General features: G+C 45.9%; 1 protein-coding gene across 2 annotated transcripts in view; it reads right to left on the bottom strand.

Moving 5' to 3' along the window:
* LOC140719260 (myosin-binding protein C, fast-type-like) overlaps nucleotides 1-18,685 on the bottom strand; it is a 106,668-nt gene that overhangs the window by 25,308 nt on the left and 62,675 nt on the right. For both annotated transcript variants that reach the window (XM_073033754.1, XM_073033755.1), the window contains 7 exons: nucleotides 16,358-16,387; nucleotides 15,243-15,385; nucleotides 12,245-12,404; nucleotides 10,600-10,704; nucleotides 9,501-9,689; nucleotides 7,399-7,533; nucleotides 2,819-2,986 (listed from right to left, as the gene is read on the bottom strand). In XM_073033754.1, coding sequence (XP_072889855.1) covers nucleotides 2,819-2,986; nucleotides 7,399-7,533; nucleotides 9,501-9,689; nucleotides 10,600-10,704; nucleotides 12,245-12,404; nucleotides 15,243-15,385; nucleotides 16,358-16,387 — 930 coding nt within the window. The remainder of the gene's footprint in view (nucleotides 1-2,818; nucleotides 2,987-7,398; nucleotides 7,534-9,500; nucleotides 9,690-10,599; nucleotides 10,705-12,244; nucleotides 12,405-15,242; nucleotides 15,386-16,357; nucleotides 16,388-18,685) is intronic.

The following is an 18,685-nucleotide window of genomic DNA, read 5'->3' as shown; positions in this document are numbered from 1 at the left end:
AGTGACAGGTCACGAGTCATCACTCAGCCAGCTGCCAGTGTGCCTTGAGAAGTGGTAGTAACGTTTGTCCCAAGCGCACTCCAGTCTCCCGCTGCCCGAGTCGAGAGAGACGTAAACTCACTCCAGTCTCCCGCTACCCGAGTCAGCGTTGAGGATTCTCATCAGTGTTACCTGGGAAGTTACACCTCAGAGTTGAGAATTCTCATCAGTGTTACCTGGAAAGTTACACCTCAGAGTTGAGAATTCTCATCAGTGTTACCTGGGAAGTTACACCTCAGAGTTGAGGAGTCTCATCAATTTACTGTTTACAATTTTTTCTGAATAAATTAGAATCTAATTGCTCAATTTATATTTGCATTTTATGCACTGAGCTTATTTAAAGCTTATTTTTTTAAGTTCAATTTGTTCACCCGCAGTATTGTATGTGGTTCAAAAATTAGAAAATAGACTTCTTTGTCTTCAAATGTGATATTACTTTTGTAAGGGGTGCGAACATTAATCAAACATTTCCTAGGGGTGGCTGGGAACCACTGCATTAGAGTGAGACCTCTCTAGCTGTAAGACCATAAGATATTGGAGCAGAATTAGATCATTTGGCCCATCGAGTCTGCTCGGCCATTTGATTATAGCTGACCCATTTCCCTCTCAGCCCAATCCCCAACCTTCTCGCCGTAACCTTTCATGGCCTGACTTATCAAGAATCTACCAACCTCCACTTTCAATACACTCAATGACTTGGCCTCCACAGCCGCCGGTAGCAACAAATTCCACAGATTTGCCACCCTCTGGCTACAGAAATTCCTTCCCATCTGATGTGTCTCATCTGTTCTGAGGTTGTGCCCTCTGGTCCTAGACTGCTCCACTATAGGAAACATTGTCTCCACATCCACTCTACCCAGGCCTTTCAACATTCGATAGGTTTCAATGAGATCCCCCTTCATTCTCCTAAATTCCAGTGAGTACAGGCCCAGAGCCATCAAACGTTCCTCATATGCCAAGCCTTTCAATCCCAGAATCATTCTCATGAATCTCCTCTGAACCCTCTCTAATGTCAGCACATTCTTTCTTAGACAAGGGGTCCAAAACTGCTCACAATACTCCAGGTGAGGCCCCTCGACTAGAACGGGTGTAATGCTGAGGCTTTATGAGTGATCGGTCAGACCACGCTTGGAGTATTGTGAGCAGTTCTGGACCCCATGTCGGATGTGACAGCATTGGAGAGGGTCCAGGGGAGCCTTATGAGAATGATCCGAGAATGAAAGGAGCATTTGATGGCACTGGTGCCTGCACTCAATGGAGTTCAGAAGACTGAACAGAATCAGAATCAAGTTTAATATCACCAGCATATTTCGTGAAATATATGCTGTGAAATGAGGAGGGAACTCATTGAAACCTACCAAAAATTGAAAGGCTTAAATGGAGATGATGTGGAGAGGATGTTTCCAATAGTCTTCACCACTATTGGAAACATCCACTCCACATCATCTCCATTTAAGCCTTTCAATTTTTGGCTGAATGGGCGAAGAAGTGGCAGATGGAATACAGTGTAGGAAAGTCTATGGACATGCACTTTGGCAGAAGGAATGAAGGCGTAGACTATTTTTAAAAGAGGGAGCAAATTCAAAATTCAAGGGGTGCAAAGGGACTTAGGAGTCCTAGTGCAGGATTCCTTAAAGGTTAACTTGTGACTGTGCCGGGGGTGAGGAAGACAAATGCAGTGTTAGCATCCGTTTCTGGAGGGTTAGATCCTTCGGAGTTCTCTATCCAGAAAGGCAGAGGTGTAAGAACGAAGAGTCTCAACCCAAAACATCAGCTCTTTATTCCTTCTCCATAGATGCTGCCTGATTTGCTGAGTCCCTCCACGTTTAGCGTGCGTCTCGGACACCAAGGTAATTGGCAAGTCCCCAATAACAGATTCTTTAGATTTTTTTCAGTGATTCCACCAGCATACATTCAAGGCAGAAACATGGGAGTACGTTATGGACCATGGAGCAGGACTGAGGGGCCTTCTAGACAGCAGCACTTGCGGTAAAAGAGAGAGAGATGGAGATGTGTGGGACAAGGTTTTTTTTTTCGCTCAGTGAGGAGCGAGTGCCTGAAACGGGCTGCCAAGGGAGAGTGGTGGAGGCTGATGTGATCTTTGTGTCGAAGAGACTGTTAGACACATGATTAGACGGGGAATAGAGGTGACTTTTATGAGGCATTTGGACAGGCAGATCAACAGGGACTGAAGAGATTATAAACCATGTACAGACAGAAGGGATTAATCGGATTGGCATCAAGGTCGGAACTGGCATAGTGGGCCAAAGGCCCTGTTCCTGTGCGGTAGTATTCCATGATCTTATCAGCTTATGCCTCTGTGTAACCTTGCCAATACTGTAAAAGTCAACAACAGAAGGTTTTTTTCAGATATAACTATAAATATAAAAATATATATATCAGTGCTGGCATCGGAGAGGGTCCAGAGGAGGTTCACGAGAATGAACGGGGTTGACAGGAATAATAAATCAGCCATAATGGAATGGTGAAGCAAACTCGATGGGCTGAATGGCCTCATTCTGCTCCTTTGCAGAATGGTCATACGGTCCCCTCACACAGCCGCCCTGTGTACCAACTACGACCAGCTGAGGACACTCCCACCGCAGCTCCCACACTGCCACCCCTGCCAACCCGCAGGGCTAGAGCCACACGTGCATGGGCTGTGGCGCAACCTGCGAGCTCTGGCCCGGGGCACACGCCCTCTTGGCTTTGGATGGGCCCCTGGCTCCGGGTAATGGAGATGCCCTGCCCAGCTGTTTCACTTGCAAATGCCACTTACGGACAATCTCGCGGATGGTCACCGGCTGAGACAGCATAGCCGGTGGACTCTTCCCAGCAATGTTCACTGCCCGCACGCGGAAGAAAAGCTTCTCCCCTGTAGGAAGGTCCTTGACCGTGAAACTCAGGCGCTCCACCAACTCCGTGTTGCCGGCGATCCACACGTCAGCTGCACAGAAGCACAAGGTCCAAGATGAAAAGTTTACCAGTTTACTGTCAGATGCACCAGGGTGCAATGAAATTCCTTGCTTAGAGTGAATGATAAAAAACATCGGTATAAGATGGGTTAAGACATAGGAGCAGAATTAGGCCATTTGACCCATTGGGTGCTCCGCTATTCCATCATAACTGATTTATTTTCTCTCTCAGCCTCATTCTCCAGCCTTCCCTCTGAACCTTTGGCTTTCTTATTAATCAAGAACCCATCAAGCTCTGCCTTAAATATACCAAATATTGGTGATAAAAAACAACAAAAATTTTACAGATGCATCATAGAGAACATCCTATCTGGGTGCGTAATTTTAATTTATTCATTTACAGGATATCGGGGTCGCCAGCTATGCCAGCATTTATTACCCATCCATAATTGTCCTTGAGAAGGTGGTGACGAGCTGCCTTCTTGAACCGCTGCAGTCCCACAGGTACACCCACAGTGCCGTCAGGGAGGGAATTCCATGTTCTTGACCCAGAGACAATGAAGGAACAGCAATATGTTTTCAAGTCAGGATGGTGAGTGACTTGGAGGGGGATTTCCAAGTGGTGATGTTCCCAAATATCTGCTGTTCTCACCATTCTAGATGGTGGTGGTTGTGGGTCTGGAATGTGCTGCCTTAGGAACTTTGGTATGTTGTCTCAGTGCATCTTGTAGATAGTACACACTGCTGCAACTGTTGGTCGATGGTGGGGGGATTAGATGCTTGTGGAAGGGGTACCAATCGAGGGGCTGCCTCATACTGGATGGTGTCGAGCTTCTTGAGTGTTGATGGAGCTGCCCTCATCCAGGCGAGTGGCGGCTATTCCATTACACTCCTGACCTGAGCCTTGTCGATGGTGGACAGGCTTTGGGGAGTCAGGAGGTGAGTTACACACCATAGGATTCTGAGCCTTTGACCTGCTCTGGTAGCCATGGTGTTTATATGGCTAGACCAGTTCAGTTTGCTATCAATGGTAACCCCCAGGATATTGGATTATATTGTAAAATTATTTTTCTTTCAGTTTAGCTTTCCTATGCTTGCTTGTATTTTTATATAATTATAGAGTAAATTTTTCATGAGACCATGATCGCCTACATCATAGGACACAATGATTTGGGGTGGAGATATGTCTCTACCAAAGGAGGAGCGAGACACTCCTTCCCTCCGCTAGCCTGCAGGTCACCCTTGGGCAAGGAGTAGCACCTGCTTAGCCCCCTCGATCAGGGTCACTTGAAGCCATGGGAGCAGGTGGTGAATGGTCATATGAGCAGCCGGTGCATATCACAAGTCCGGGTTATGCTACTACTGATGCCAGGCAGACAATCTCTGAAGAGTATTGATAATGGCTGGGGTCACCCATCCTGTAGACACTGTGCAGAAGAGGCAATGGGATGGCAAGCCACTTCTGTGGAAAAATTTGCCAAGACCAATCACCCACGTCATACAACATGGCACATAATGATGATGATACATGCAATTGTTCAGTGAAAATTTCAGTAATTGTGGTATATTTTTCTAGAAACTTCTTACTTTTCCTGCAGCACGTGTTTTTCCTCATGAAGTTGGCTATTTAATAGGTTAATTGATGTCACTGGAATGCTGTTATCTTTTCAGCCTTTCCCAGGATTTTTTTTGTAGGAGACTACCGAGATTTCTTTAGTAAACACAAAGTACACTGCAGATGCTGTGGTCAAATCAACACGTACAAACAAGCTGGATGAACTCAGCAGATTGGGCAGTATCCGATGCTGCCCAACCTGCTGAGTTCATCCAGCTTGTTTGTATGTGTCAAGATTTCTTTGCTCCCTGAACTTCTCTTTGTTTTTGTAGCACTTAATAAAATAGTCATAACTACCTGGTTTTGTACCTCAGCTTTGACTTCTGAACTATCGGATCGCAAAAACACCGGGAACCAACAATATCTTTGTATGGTAACTCCTCTGCAGCAAGACCACAAGAAACTGCAGAGGGTTGTGGACATGGCTCAGCCCATTTGGAAAATCAGCTTCTCCTTCTGCGACTTCCCACTGCTTCAGGGTTGCAACCAACAAAATCAAGAGGCATTCTCTCTTCTCACCCCTTCCATCAGGCAGAAGATACAGAAGCGAGAGAACACGCAAGAACGGCATCTCTCCTGCTGTTATGAGACTCTTGAACGGACCTTTTATATGTGATAAAGATGAGCTCTTGGTTTCCCAGTCTACCTCATCATGACCCTCGCACATTATTATCTACCTGCACTGAAATTCCTCTGTAAATATAGCACCATCTTCTGCTTTTTTCTCCAAGAGGTCCTCAACCTTGTCATTGGATTTAGAGGTTTGCGTCCCTCAATGACTCAGAGAGCTACGTTTGCTGGAGACGGGGCTTTATGCTTTGCTTCCTGGTGGGGTCACCCATGCCAAACAGGTCAAAGGGTAAGGCCAGACTAAGAGTGGCCCACCAGTTCTCCAGGTTCAGAGGATTCACCTCAGCGCTGACAACCCTGGCTGGTGAAACAGCAATGAAGGCTTCTTCTACATCTGAGTGGGACGGTATTCCTGAGTCTCCACCCGGGACTCGCATGACTGACAGTAGTGAAAACCGAGAGGAAGCTTCTGACACGATGAAGGAAGCCCTGAACACCGCCAGAGATGAAGGATCTACACTGCTGCCCTAAATGGTATAGCAGACAGTAAGTAATTCTGCTTTTGTTAGTAACACATACAAAATGCTAGTGGAACTCAACAGATCAGGCAGTATCTATGGAAAGGAATAAAGAGTCGATGTTTTGGGCCAGGACTCTCAGAATCTCTTGTCTATGTTCTGCATTCTGTTGTGGTACCTCAATGTACTGATGTTGTCATGCAAAACATAGTTTTTTTACTATGTCTTAGAATATATAACAATAAAAAGTACAATAAATACAGCAACAAGTACAAAACAACTAAATGGTTCCCAGGTGACCGGGAGGAGATACATCTCAACCAAAGAAGGTGTAAAGTGCTCCTTCCCTTCACTCGCCTGCAGGTCACCCTTGGGCAAGGTGTAGCTCCTGCTTAGCCCCCTCGATCAGGGTCACGTGAAGCCATGGGAGCAGGTGGTGGACGGTCGTATGAGCAACTGGTGCAGATCACAAGTCCTGGCTATGTGACCACTGAAGCCAGGCAGACAATCTCTGAAGAGTATTGTTAATGGCTTGGGGTCACCAGTCTTGTAAAACCACTGCCCAGAAGGCAAACAGCAAAATCACTTCTGTGGAAAAATTTGCCAAGAACAATCCTGGTCAAAGACCAGGTCCACCCACGGCTCATTTTCATGATGGTCAGAGATTGTAGTGCCAATGAAACAGTGCAATTAGAAAATCTAATGCAATGATAATGGAAGAGATTGGATTGAGGGCCCAGGAACATGGCAACACCACGAGAAGGGGATGCGAAAGAGGTGACTGGTCCAGGATTCCATCAGCAGCGGGATAGAAGTGTGCTGGAGCCTGCTGGTGTGTGCTTTCAAGATTTTGTACCTTCTCCCGAATGAAAGTGGGGAGAAGTATGTCTGGGATTCGTGATGATATTGGCTGCTTTTCAGAAGCAGTGGGAAGTATAGAGAGGTTGCCGAGGAGATTTACCAGAATGCTGCCTGGATTAGACAGCATGTCTTATGGGGACAGGCTGAGCGAGCTAGGGCTTTTCTCTAGGAGGCTGACAGGCAACTTGGTCAAGGTGGTATGAAATGATACGAGGCATGAGTGGACAGTAAACAGAGTGACAAGCATCTAATATGCAAAAGAATATAAAAAATGCAAATATAAATATATAGATAAATAGATACCTAAGCACATCAGTTGCAGAGGCCTCGAAATTGGATCAGTAAGTTGCAGAGTAACACACAGAAAATGCCGGAGGAACTCTGCAGGTCAGGCAGCATCTACAGAGAGAAATAAGCAGTCGATCCTCTCAGCCCGAACTGTTGACTGTTCATTCCTCTCTGTAGCTGCTGCCTGACTTGCTGAGTTCCTCCAGCACTTTGTACGTGTTACTCTGGATCTCCAGCATCTGCAGAATCTCTTGTTTTCCCATAGGTTGCAGAATCAGTTCGGAGTTGAGGCGAGTGAAGCTTTCCACGCTGGTTCAGGGGCCTGATGGTTTGAAGGGTAATAACTGGTTGTGTGGGACCTACTAAGCAGTGTTACAATTACAGGAAAAATGCAGCACAGATAGATAATAATATGCAAGGGCCACAACGAGGTAGACTGGGGGGATTAAGAGTTCATCTTCTAGCATATCAGAGTCTGATAACAGGGAGATTGAAGCTGTCCTTGAACTTGGTGGTTTGTGTTTTCAAGGATGAAGTAATCTCAAGAGCTCGGCTCTGATTTAATGGAACCAGTCAGTAGTTTGGTACTTACAGCCTTCCTTTGCATATTCAATCAGGTATCCGTCCAGCCCACCGGGACCGACCTTCTCCGGCATTCTCCACTTTAGCGTGGTGGTGGTGTCGGTCACATCTTCGACCACCAAGTGCGTTGGCTCACTGGTGGGGCCTTGAGACAGGGAACAGACACTTAGCGCCCGATTCAGTGTGATCATTTGCCATGGGCATCAAGCCATGAGACATATAGAACACAGAACAGTACAGGCCCTTCAGCCCACAATGTTCTGCCAACCTATTCCACTATCAATCTAGCCCTTCTCTATACAGCCCATCAACCGTCAATTTTTCTACCATCCGTGTGCCCAGCTATGAGTCCCGTAAGGCCCCTAATATATTTGCCCCCACCACCATCTCTAGCACTCTCTCCTTAAAAAAAACCTATTTCTGACATCCCCCTTTATACTTTTCTCCATTCAACTTAAAAGATTGTCCTCTGGTCTGAGCAATATTGTACAATACAGGCCCTTCAGCCCATAGTGATAACCTAGCTCATCCCAATTTTCTGCATTCAGCCCTTATCCCTCATGTGCCTGTCCAAGTGTTTCTTAAATGTTGCTATTGTACCTGCCTCAACCATTTCCTCTGCTAGCTTATCCCACATATTCACCACCTTCTGCCTCTCAGGTCCCTTCTAAACCTTCCCCCTCTCACTCTAACCTAATGCCCCCTAATATCGGACTCCCCTATCCAGGGGAAGACTGCAACCAAGCACCTTATCAATGCCTCTCATATTTTGAAATATTTCTAAAAGATCGCGCCCACGTTTCAGGGAATAAAGAGCGAGCCTGGCCAACCTCTAACTCAGGCCCTCTCGTCCTGGTGACATTCTTGTGAATCCCTCTGCCCCCTTTCCAGTTTAACCACGCCATTCCTGCATCAGGGTGACCAGACCCCAAGTGTGGCCGCTCTATCCTAATCCAGGATGACCGGAACTCTACACGACACTCCGAAAGTGCATCCTCACAAGTGACCTGTGCAGCTGCAACGTAATGTCCCAACTGCTGTACTCACTTGGTGCCAACAGTGGCCCAAACCCACAACGCACAAACTCCACCAGAATGAAAACCCTTCCTGAGCCACACAAGTTCCACTTCATCACCAAATGCGGACACAAAGAGACTGCAGATGCAGGAATCTAGAGCTGCAGACACGTCCTGATACGGGGTTCCATAGGACATACAACAGTACCGCACTGTACAGGTCCTTCAGCCCACTGGCCTTTTAACCTGAGCTCACATCAATCTAGCCCATCACTCCCACATAGCCTTCCATTTTTCTTTCATCAACATGCCTATCTAAGAGCCTCTTCAAAGTCCTTAATGTCTCTGTCTCTACCACCTCCCCAGGTTAAGAGCCTCTTAAAAGTCTCTAATGTATCTGCCTCTACCAGCCCCCAGGCAGGGTATTCCATGCACCCACCCCTCTCTGTGTATAAATCGTATCTCTGTCATCTCCCCTATACTCTCCTCCAATCACCTTAAAATTATGCCCTCTTGTATTAGCCATTTCTACCCTGTGAGAAGGGTACTGGCTGTCCACTCTGCTTACAGATCTTCTCATGTTATAGACCTCTATCAAGTTGCCTCTCATCCTCCTTAGCTCCAGAGAGAAAAGACCTAGCTCACTCAACCGTTCCTCACAAATCATGCTCTCTATTCTGGGCAGCACCCTGGCATTTTCCCCTGCACCCTCTCTACATCTTTCCGAAAGCGAGGCAACAGAACTGAGCACAATATTCCAACTGTCATCTGACCAGGGTTTTTTTAGAGCTGCAACATTACGTCATGGCTCTTAAACTCAGTCCCCTGAATAATGAAGGCCATCACACCATATGCCTTCTTAACCACCCTATCAACTTGTGCGGTTACCTTGAGGGCTCTGTGGACGTGGGCCTCAAGACCAATCTGTTCCTGCACACTGCTAAGAATCCCGCCATTAACCCTGCACTCTTCCTTTAAGTTCAACATCACAAAGTTTCTCACTTCACACTTTTCTCGATTAAGTTACATCTACCACTTCCTATAAGACAGTTGCTTGCCCCACCAGCCACCGCCGAGATTCCAGCCCTTCACTCACCGATGGGCATGAATGGCCTTGAAGAAACACTTGGAGGAGAGACACCAATCCCATTCACGGCGAACACTCGCATCTCATACAGACAACCCTCGATCATCCGGGTGGCCGTGAAGGTCAGCTCTTTCAAGGGGTCGAAGTTTAACTTCATCCACCTCGAGCTGGTCTTCTTCTTCCTTTCCAGTAAGTAGCCTGCAGGAGGAGAAAAGGAATTAAAAACGTCCCTTTGAGGCTGGGGAGGATTTATGTCACGATGCCTCTCCCTTGCCCTCCCTGTAAAGCAGTAAGATGGACCACTTGCTGTGAAAACTGGAGACGACCTCCCTTACAAAATGGAGAGACTCCAATATACCCATAAAACTTGTGTGGATCTTTCTTTGACCAGTGAAGGGAAAGATAGAGAGATAAAGATTGGCTTTATTTGTCACACGTTCAAAGTACATTTATTATCCATAAGGGATAGGAGCAGAATTAGGCCATTTGGCCCATCGAGTCTGCTCTGCAAAGTATGTATACTATATACAACCTTCGGATTCCTCTTCTTACAGACAGCCACGAAACAAAGAAACGCATAGAATCCATTAAAAAGACCACCAAGCACCCAAAAATAAAAAGTAAGCAAGTAGCATTCAGAACTAAAGTTATACGCACCACCCTCTGTGTGAAAAAGGTGCTCCTCTGGTCCCTTTTAAATCTTTCCCCTTTCACCCCAAATATCTGCCACTTCTTTTAGACTCCCCTACCCTGGGCAAAAGACTATTACCATCCACTTCCTCTGTGCCTCTCATAATTTTAGACACTTCTATATAACCACACAAGCCTGTTCAACCTTTAGTGGACAGGATAGTTTACTGGTCATCCACCTGCACTGCCCCACCATCAGACCCGGTTACTGGTTAGAAAACTAATTATTAGTTTTCAAAACTAATCACTAATCAATATCTTCAGCTATTTTTTTCCAGTGCTGGGAGACGTCCCGAGACCTTGCTCATTAAAGTGTACAAAGGTGATTGCTCGCAACTTATAACCACTGAAAGAAGGCAATCACTAGCAACTTCCCATTTCTTCAATTCAGTGGCAGGAACCTGGGCCACATCCGTACCTGTAACGGGCTGACCGCCATCGTACTTCGGAACGTCCCATGCTGCCGTGCACCAGTCGTCTCCAATGCCAGTGATCTTGACGTTTTCAGGAGGATCAGGGATATCTGCAAAACAAAGGTATAATGGAGGAGGCCACACACACACACATACACCAGCAGAAGATCATAAAAAGTTAAAGATCAGCTTTGTTTGACACAGGTGCATCAAAATATACAGTGAAATGCTCACGTCAATGATTAACACGGGTCCGAGGATGTGCTGGAGGTAGCCCACAAGTCTCGCCACACTTCTGGCGCCAGTACAGCGTGCCCACAACTTACTAACCCTAAACGTTCACCTTTGAAATGTGGGAGGGAACTGCAGCATCCGGAAGAAACCCATGTGGTCACGGGGAGAAGAACGTACAAACTTCTTACAGACGGTGGCGGGAATTGAACCCTGATCTCATAGCTGGGTCTGTAAAGCATTATGCTAAACGCTACTCGACAGTGCTGCCCTAGGAGCCCCGGATCACAACTGAGTAGAAGATATAGTACTGTGCAAAAGTCTTAGGCACATATATATAGTTAGGTTGCTTAACACTTTTGCACAGTATTGTAGTAATTTTATGTATTGCACGCAAAGAAAAAATAAATTTCATGACCTGTGAGTGACAATAAACCGATTCTGATATGGGTGTCTGTTGTGGATTGAGAGTGGGAAGGGGGTAGGGAGAGAGAAGGGAGCAGAAAGCACCAGAGAGACATTCTGTAATGATCAATAAACCAATTGTTTGGGATCAAATGGCCTTGCCTGGTGTCTCGGTGCTGGGTGTGTCTGTACCTGGCTCCTCCCCTCTGCCACCTGTCCTACACCCCTCCCACCATTCCCAACATCATTTGCTCCCGGCAGATTTACAAACTCGCTCTCCGCTCCACATTAACCATCAGTACTGTGCAAAAGTCTTAGGCATCCTAGATAGCCTAAAACTTTTGCAAGGTAATGCAGGTTGGCACAGATTATTTTATCCTTATTTAGAGACACAGCACAGTAACAGGCTCTTCTGGACCAATGAGCTGCCCCAATTACACCCATGTGACCAATTAACCTACTAACCCATCCATCTTTGTCATGTGGGAGGTAACCAGAGCACCCAGAGGAAATCTACATGGTCACGGGGAAAGTGTACAAACTGCTTCCAGAAAGCGGTAGGAATTGATCCGGAGTCACTGGCACTGTAATAGGGGGTACAGAAATCGCTATCCTATGGTGCTGCCCCTGATCATTATCCTTACTGGAATAGATTTCAAAGCCCTGTTAACAGCCACACCCATGAGTCATTATTGTGTTCTTGGGTTAAAGATAGTTACCGATTCATTTTAACAATCGCATACAAGCCAGGCATAGGACAAGATGCAGAGGTGGGTTAGCTCATGGTTTAAACTTGGAGATTGCCAATTAAATAAATTTGTCAACAGTGGCAGTAATTAATAACTCTTTATGAATGGGAAACTCTCAATATCCATTCCAAAATTATCCTCCCGCTCCCCAAAAAACAAGCAAGAAATGGTTTGATTTGCTGCTCAATTTCACCCGTTTCCCTACCAGACATCGCAGCTTTTCGCCAAACCGACCCCCACCCCCCTCGCGGTTGACAAGACATACCAACAACTTTGATGAAGAGGACAGCTTTATCTTCGCCTGCTGGGTTCTTGACCACAATGTTGTACTTCCCCTCGTCCTCCCTCATGGCTCCTTCCAAGATAAAACTGCTGTGGTTCTCCTTGGTCTCAATACGGCAGCGTCCCTCTGTCTGTGTGAATTCCTGGGTGGAGATGAGGGAGAGGTCTGCTTCAAATTCAGAATCTCGCAAAGAGGTTTATCACCACTGTCTAATATGGAGCTATAGGAACAAGGAGTCACAGTCTTGGAGAGTCATAGAACATAGATATGGTCTTATGTTATACCTACTTCAGCCCACAATATTGTGCTGATCTTTTAATTTATTCTAAGATCAGTCTAACCCTTCTCTTCTACTACCCCCCCCCCCCCACCATTTTTCCATCATCCATGTGCCTACCTAAGAGTTACTTATATGCTCCCCATGTATCTGCCTCCACCACCACCCCTGGCAGGGTCTATAGAGTAATACAACACAGAATGAGGCCCTTCAACCCAACTGGTGTATGCTGACCACTGCTCTCTGCTGGTCGCGGTTGCCTGTGTTTGGCACATAACCAAGCCCCTCCCCTCCATGTACCTATCCAAATGCCACTTAAATGTTGTAATTCTACATGAAGCAAAGTTTGTCACAAAGGGCAAAGTTATTGTCGATTACAAAATGAATAACCGAATAGTTCCCTCAATAGCGTGGTGGTTAGCGCAATGCATTTACAGGTTGGCCTCCAAGAGGACCACAACCTTGTCGTAGTGTTTGGAGGCCTGAATGCTTCAGTGACCCAGAGTGTCACACTGGCTGGAGTTGAGGCCTTGCACTTGGTCACCCATGCCAACAGTCAAAGGATAGAGGTCAGACTAAGAGTGGTCCACCGGTCCTCCAGGTTTGAGGGTTCAGCTCAGGGATAACTACCCTGACTGGTAAAATAAAATTCTTACAGAAACAGCAACAGAGAATCTTTCTATTCTGAGTGCGATGGTGTTCCTGAGTTTCCATCTGAGAAATTTCAGTACTTCACAGGACTGAAATATCAGCAGAGTTTTGACCTGAAACTCAACTGTTTACTCTCTTCCATAGATGCTGCCTGGCCTGCTGAGTTCCTCCAGCATTTTGTGTGTGCTGCTTGGATTTCCAGCATCCGCAGATTCTCTCTTGTTTGAAATTGGGTTTGGTTAGAACCTGGAGTTGGAGGTTAAAGGTGAATGGTAAATTATTTAAGGAAACTTTTGGGAGAACATTTTCACTCAGAGGCTGGTGCGAGGGTGGAATAAGGGTTTAATTTCAACACTTAAGAGAAATTTGGATAAGTGCTTGGATGGGAAGGGTATGGAGGACTGTGGTCCAAGTGCGGGTCAAGGAATCTAGGAAAATGAACAGTTTAGCATGGATTAGATGGGCCAAAAGGCCCATTTGTGCTCTAGCTCTCAATGAATACAGGTACTATTTGTGGAGATATTATATTCGGTTTCAACCGTTTAACTGAGTTAAGGTGGCAGACCAAAACGTTCAAAAGCCTTGTTGGAAATGGCCAAGAGTTGATTCAGACATGGCTACAAAACGACCATTGGTTGGCCAGCTCAAATTTCTTTCTCTTCCCCTTGATGCACATTATAAACTTCAAGGGAAGTTCCACTTGCTTTGCAGACCTGGAGATTTCCCCGATCAGCCGGATGCAGCCACAATGGTCAGTCAGGAGAATCCCCAGGGTAATTCCTGGAGCACTGCAATCTTGACTGGTTAGCCTTCAACTTTGCAGTGCCTGTGGCCGGGCTTCAAACCCCATCACTGCCTGTAAGGAGTTTGTACATTCTCCCCGAAACCATGTAGGTTTTCCTCCCACATTCCAAAGACATACGGGTTAGGCCGAGTAAACTGGGGGACCTGCAATGTCGGAGCTGGAAGCGTGGCATCACTTGCGGGCTGCCCCCAGTGACTGTGTTGAAGCCACAGATTTCACCGTATGTTTCGATGCAATGCTAATCTTTAGATCTTTCATCTTTGAAAATTGGCCCTTCAGTTGTGCCAAGCCAGGTCATCCTGAGGCCTACGAGTGGTATGGACAGAGGCCCACTCTGGACAAGCTAATTCATTGGTAGCAACTCCAGCTCCATGTTACCAGCTCTCAGATCTGGGTCCCTCTTTAGAGTCCTGAGCAGAGACGGTGGTCTATTGGGAAGAATGTGATTAAGCAAGACGGGCAGCTTCTACGTTTTAAATCGTCAACATTTTGAGCCAAGACCCTTCATCAGTTATGGAAAGAAAGGGAGCAGAAGCCAGAATAAGAAAGTGGGGGAAGGGACAGAGAACAAGCTGGCAGGTGATAGGTGAGTCCAGGTGAGGGGGAAGTTGGGTCACCGGGGAAGAAGCTGGGATGTGATAGGTGGAAGAGGTAAAGGCTGCAGGAGAAGGAATCTGATATGAAAGGAGAGTGGGCCATGAGAGAAAGGGAACGGAGATGGGGCACCAAAGGGAGATAATGGGTGGGTGAGAAGAGAAGAGGTAGAGGGGGAGCCATAACGGGGAATGGAAAAGGAGAGAAGGAAGAAGGGAGAGAAATTAGTGGAGGTTAGAGAAATGAATCCCCCACCCTAATGAGCTTTTTTTGTTCTCCCTCCCAGCTCGGATGAAGGGTCTCTGATCTGTAACGCTGACTCTCTTCCCACTGATGCCACCAGACCTGCTGAGCATTTCCAGCATTCTCGGTTTTAAACACAAGAGATCCTGCCGATGCTGGAAATCCAGAGCAACACACACAAAACGCTGGAGGAACTCGGCAGGTCAGACAGCACCTACAGAGGAAAATAAACAGTCGGCATTTCGGGCCGAGACCCTTCATCCCAACATCACCAGGACTTTGAACCGAGACCCTTCATCAGGGCATCTGGACGTTAAGACCTTTCACCAGGACATCATCAGGACTTTGGGCAAAGACCCTTCATCAGGACATCTGGACAATAAGACCTTTCATCAGAGCAGACTACCTACCTGGTCAGACTTGAACCAGGTAACCACTGGACGAGGTTCACCACTGGCATCAACGTCCAGACTCAGCTTGTTGCCTGCTACCACGACGATGGTGTTCTGCGAAACCACGCTGCCCGTGCAGTCAAGGTGGATCTTGGGGGGCTCTGGTTCGGACAGGAAATAAATTTAGAACCACCAGAAAGAGAGGAAGTGAGAGAGAAGAGGGGCAACCACTCGGTGAGGGGGGGGATCAGGTGGAAGGGAGAGTGAAAGAAAGCAAGAAGGAGACAGGGGAGTAGGAGAAGGAAAGGGGGAGGGAGAAAGAGGCAGGTGTGAGAGTGGGGTGTGAGAGAGAGGAAAAGGGGAGTTAGTGAGTGAGAGAGAGAGGAGGAGAGAGAGTGAGGGTGGAAGCAGAGAGTGTGAGTGAGAAAGAGAGTGATTGGAGGAGGAGATAGACAGAGTGAGAGAGTGAAGGGGCAGAGATAGAGGGGTGGAGAGAGAGTTGAGAGAAAGAGAAAAGAGAGGAGAGAGTGAGTGAGAGAGATGGATGAGAGAGGAGAAGGATATAGAGGGAAGGAGAGTGAGTGAGAGGGAGGGGAAGGGGATAGAGAGGAGGGGAGTGATTCAGAGAGAGGGAGTAAGAGAGTGAGTGAGTAAGCTTGAGGGGAGGAGGGGGAGAAGGTGAGAGGGAGAGTGAAGAGAAGGAAAGAGAGGAAGAGATATAATGAAAAGAGAGGAAGTGGAAGACCGAGAAAAGGTCAGCACAGACACACTGGGCCAATGCCTGTTTCCGTACTGTACGTCCCTTCAATAAACCGCTGAAAAGTAAAGAGAAGAGAGAAGGGTGAAAGTGAAAGAAACCATGATTCTCCTGTGTAATAACAGGATAGAGAGAAGAGAAAGAGATGGGAGAAGGAGGAAGGGACGTCAAGGGAGATGCACACGAGGGGACGGACATCATGAGGAGAGGCATCAGGAGGCAACCAGCAGGAACACATCTACAAGTAACTGATAAGCCGAATAGAGGTCTTGTCACACCAGATAGAACAATTTGCATCTTTTTCAAATTAAAACTGCAAACCCAAAATTTAATACAAAGGATTTCAGCACCAGATTTAAAAATATTCAAACCTTACCTTGCCGGGGGACATAGTCAATTTTAATCTCTGGAAAAGAGAAGTGAAAACAAAATGGTCAGCTAGAGGAAGGAACAGGGATTATTACAAGGAATGTTAGGGGAAAGATGAGGCCATTCTGTCCGCTAAGCCTGTTCTATCACTGAATGAGATTGCTGACATGGGGCATGACTGCATCCACTTGCCTCAGCTCCAGATCCCTTGGTGAACAAATATCATCAATCCCAATTTCAAACTGGGCCAGGGCCTTGTGACTGCAGTGGGATGATGTTCCACACCAACCAGCTTTTGCACAAAGTGGTTTTCCAAAAGACCGGGTTTTATTGTAACATTACGTCCCATTGTGTTGGACTTCTCTCTAAACCTTACCTAACAATTCTTTTCTCTCTGTAACCTTACCCATCAGTTCTTCTCTCTCTATAATCTTACATATCAGTTCTTTTCAAACACCTACTAAAGTAAAATGTTGCCACTTGACCTTCCATACCAGAGTCATTTTGAGCTGGTTGAACTGGATTAAGTAAGCATTTATTGTCCTTGGACAGAAAGGCTAGCTGGGACATTTCAGTTCAATGTCAACTACACCACTATGGACTTGAAGCCATAACTAAACATAGAAAAAAATAGGTGCAGGAGTAGGCCATTCGGCCCTTCGAGCCTGCACCGCCATTCAGTATGATCATGGCTGATCATCCAACTCAAAACCCTGTACCTGTTTTCTCTCCATACCCCCTGAATTTTATACGTTTCAATAAGATCCCCCTTCAATCTTCAAAATTCCAGTGTATATAAGCCTAGTTGATCCAGTCTTTCTTCATATGAAAGTCCTGCCATCCCAGGAATCAATCTGGTGAACCTTCTTTGTACTCACTCTATGGTAAGAATGTCTTTCCTCAGATTAGGGGACCAAAACTGCACACAATACTCTAGGTGCGGTCTCACCAAGGCCTTGTACAACTGCAGTAGAACCTCCCTGCTCCTGTACTCAAATCCTTTTGCTATGAATGCCAACATACCATTTGCCCTTTTCACCGCCTGCTGTACCTGCATGCCCACCTTCAATGACTGGTGTACAATGACACCCAGGTCTCATTGCACCTCCCCTTTTCCTAATCGGCCACCATTCAGATAATAATCTGTTTTCCTGTTCTTGCAACCAAAGTGGATAACCTCACATTTATCCACATTAAATTGCATCAGCCATGAATTTGCCCACTCACCTAACCTATCCAAGTCACCCTGCATCCTCTTAGCATCCTCCTCACAGCTAACACCGCCGCCCAGCTTCGTGTCATCCGCAAACTTGGAGATGCTGCATTTAATTCCCTCGTCTAAATCATTAATATATATTGTAAACAACTGGGGTCCCAGCACTGAGCCTTGCAGTATCCCACTAGTCACTGCCTGCCATTCTGAAAAGGTCCTGTTTACTCCCACTCTTTGCTTCCTGTCTGCCAACCAATTCTCTATCCACATCAATACCATACCCCCAATACCGTGTGCTTTAAGTTTGCACACTAATCTCCTGTGTGGGACCTTGTCAAAAGCCTTTTGAAAATCTAAATATACCACATCCACTGGCTCTCCCCTATCCACTCTACTAGTTACATCTTCAAAAAATTCTATAAGATTCGTCAGACATGATTTTCCATTCACAAATCCATGCTGACTTTGTCCGATGATTTCACCTCTTTCCAAATGTGCTGTTATCACATCTTTGATAACCGACTCTAGCATTTTCCCCACCACCGATGTCAGACTAACCGGTCTATAATTCCCCGGTTTCTCTCTCCCTCCTTTTTTAAAAAGTGGGGTTACATTAGCCACCGTCTAATCCTCAGGAACTAATCCAGAATCTAAAGAGTTTTGAAAAATTATCACTAATGCATCCACATTTCTTGGTGGAAACTAAGCCACATCAGGAGATTGAACGGACAATATTTCTGACTTGACTACTTTGACTCAATTACAGCCCATTATATTCTGTGAATATTAAACCATAATACTGAACATTCTACACATATCTAATTAAGAATCCCATACGATCTTCATGCATTATTATATTCTTGTTATAGTATTTATCACATTATTAATAATTTTATTAATATATTATACTATGTATTGCATAATGTCTTGTATGTATTAATATATTGTATACATAAAAGTATATTATGTTGTATATTATATATCTATAATATTACATATTTATCATGCATCAATCCAGTAGTGGAAGTATTAGATATTCACAATTACAATCCCATAAAGACAACATGAATTAATGTGGACAATGAAAATTACATATACCAATTACATATACCCATTACATAT

The sequence above is a fragment of the Hemitrygon akajei genome, chromosome 31 (assembly GCF_048418815.1).
Source record: "Hemitrygon akajei chromosome 31, sHemAka1.3, whole genome shotgun sequence".
Taxonomy (NCBI): Eukaryota; Metazoa; Chordata; class Chondrichthyes; order Myliobatiformes; family Dasyatidae; genus Hemitrygon; species Hemitrygon akajei.
Note: the sequence above shows the minus strand (reverse complement) of the source record. Positions and strands in the feature narration are given on the sequence as shown.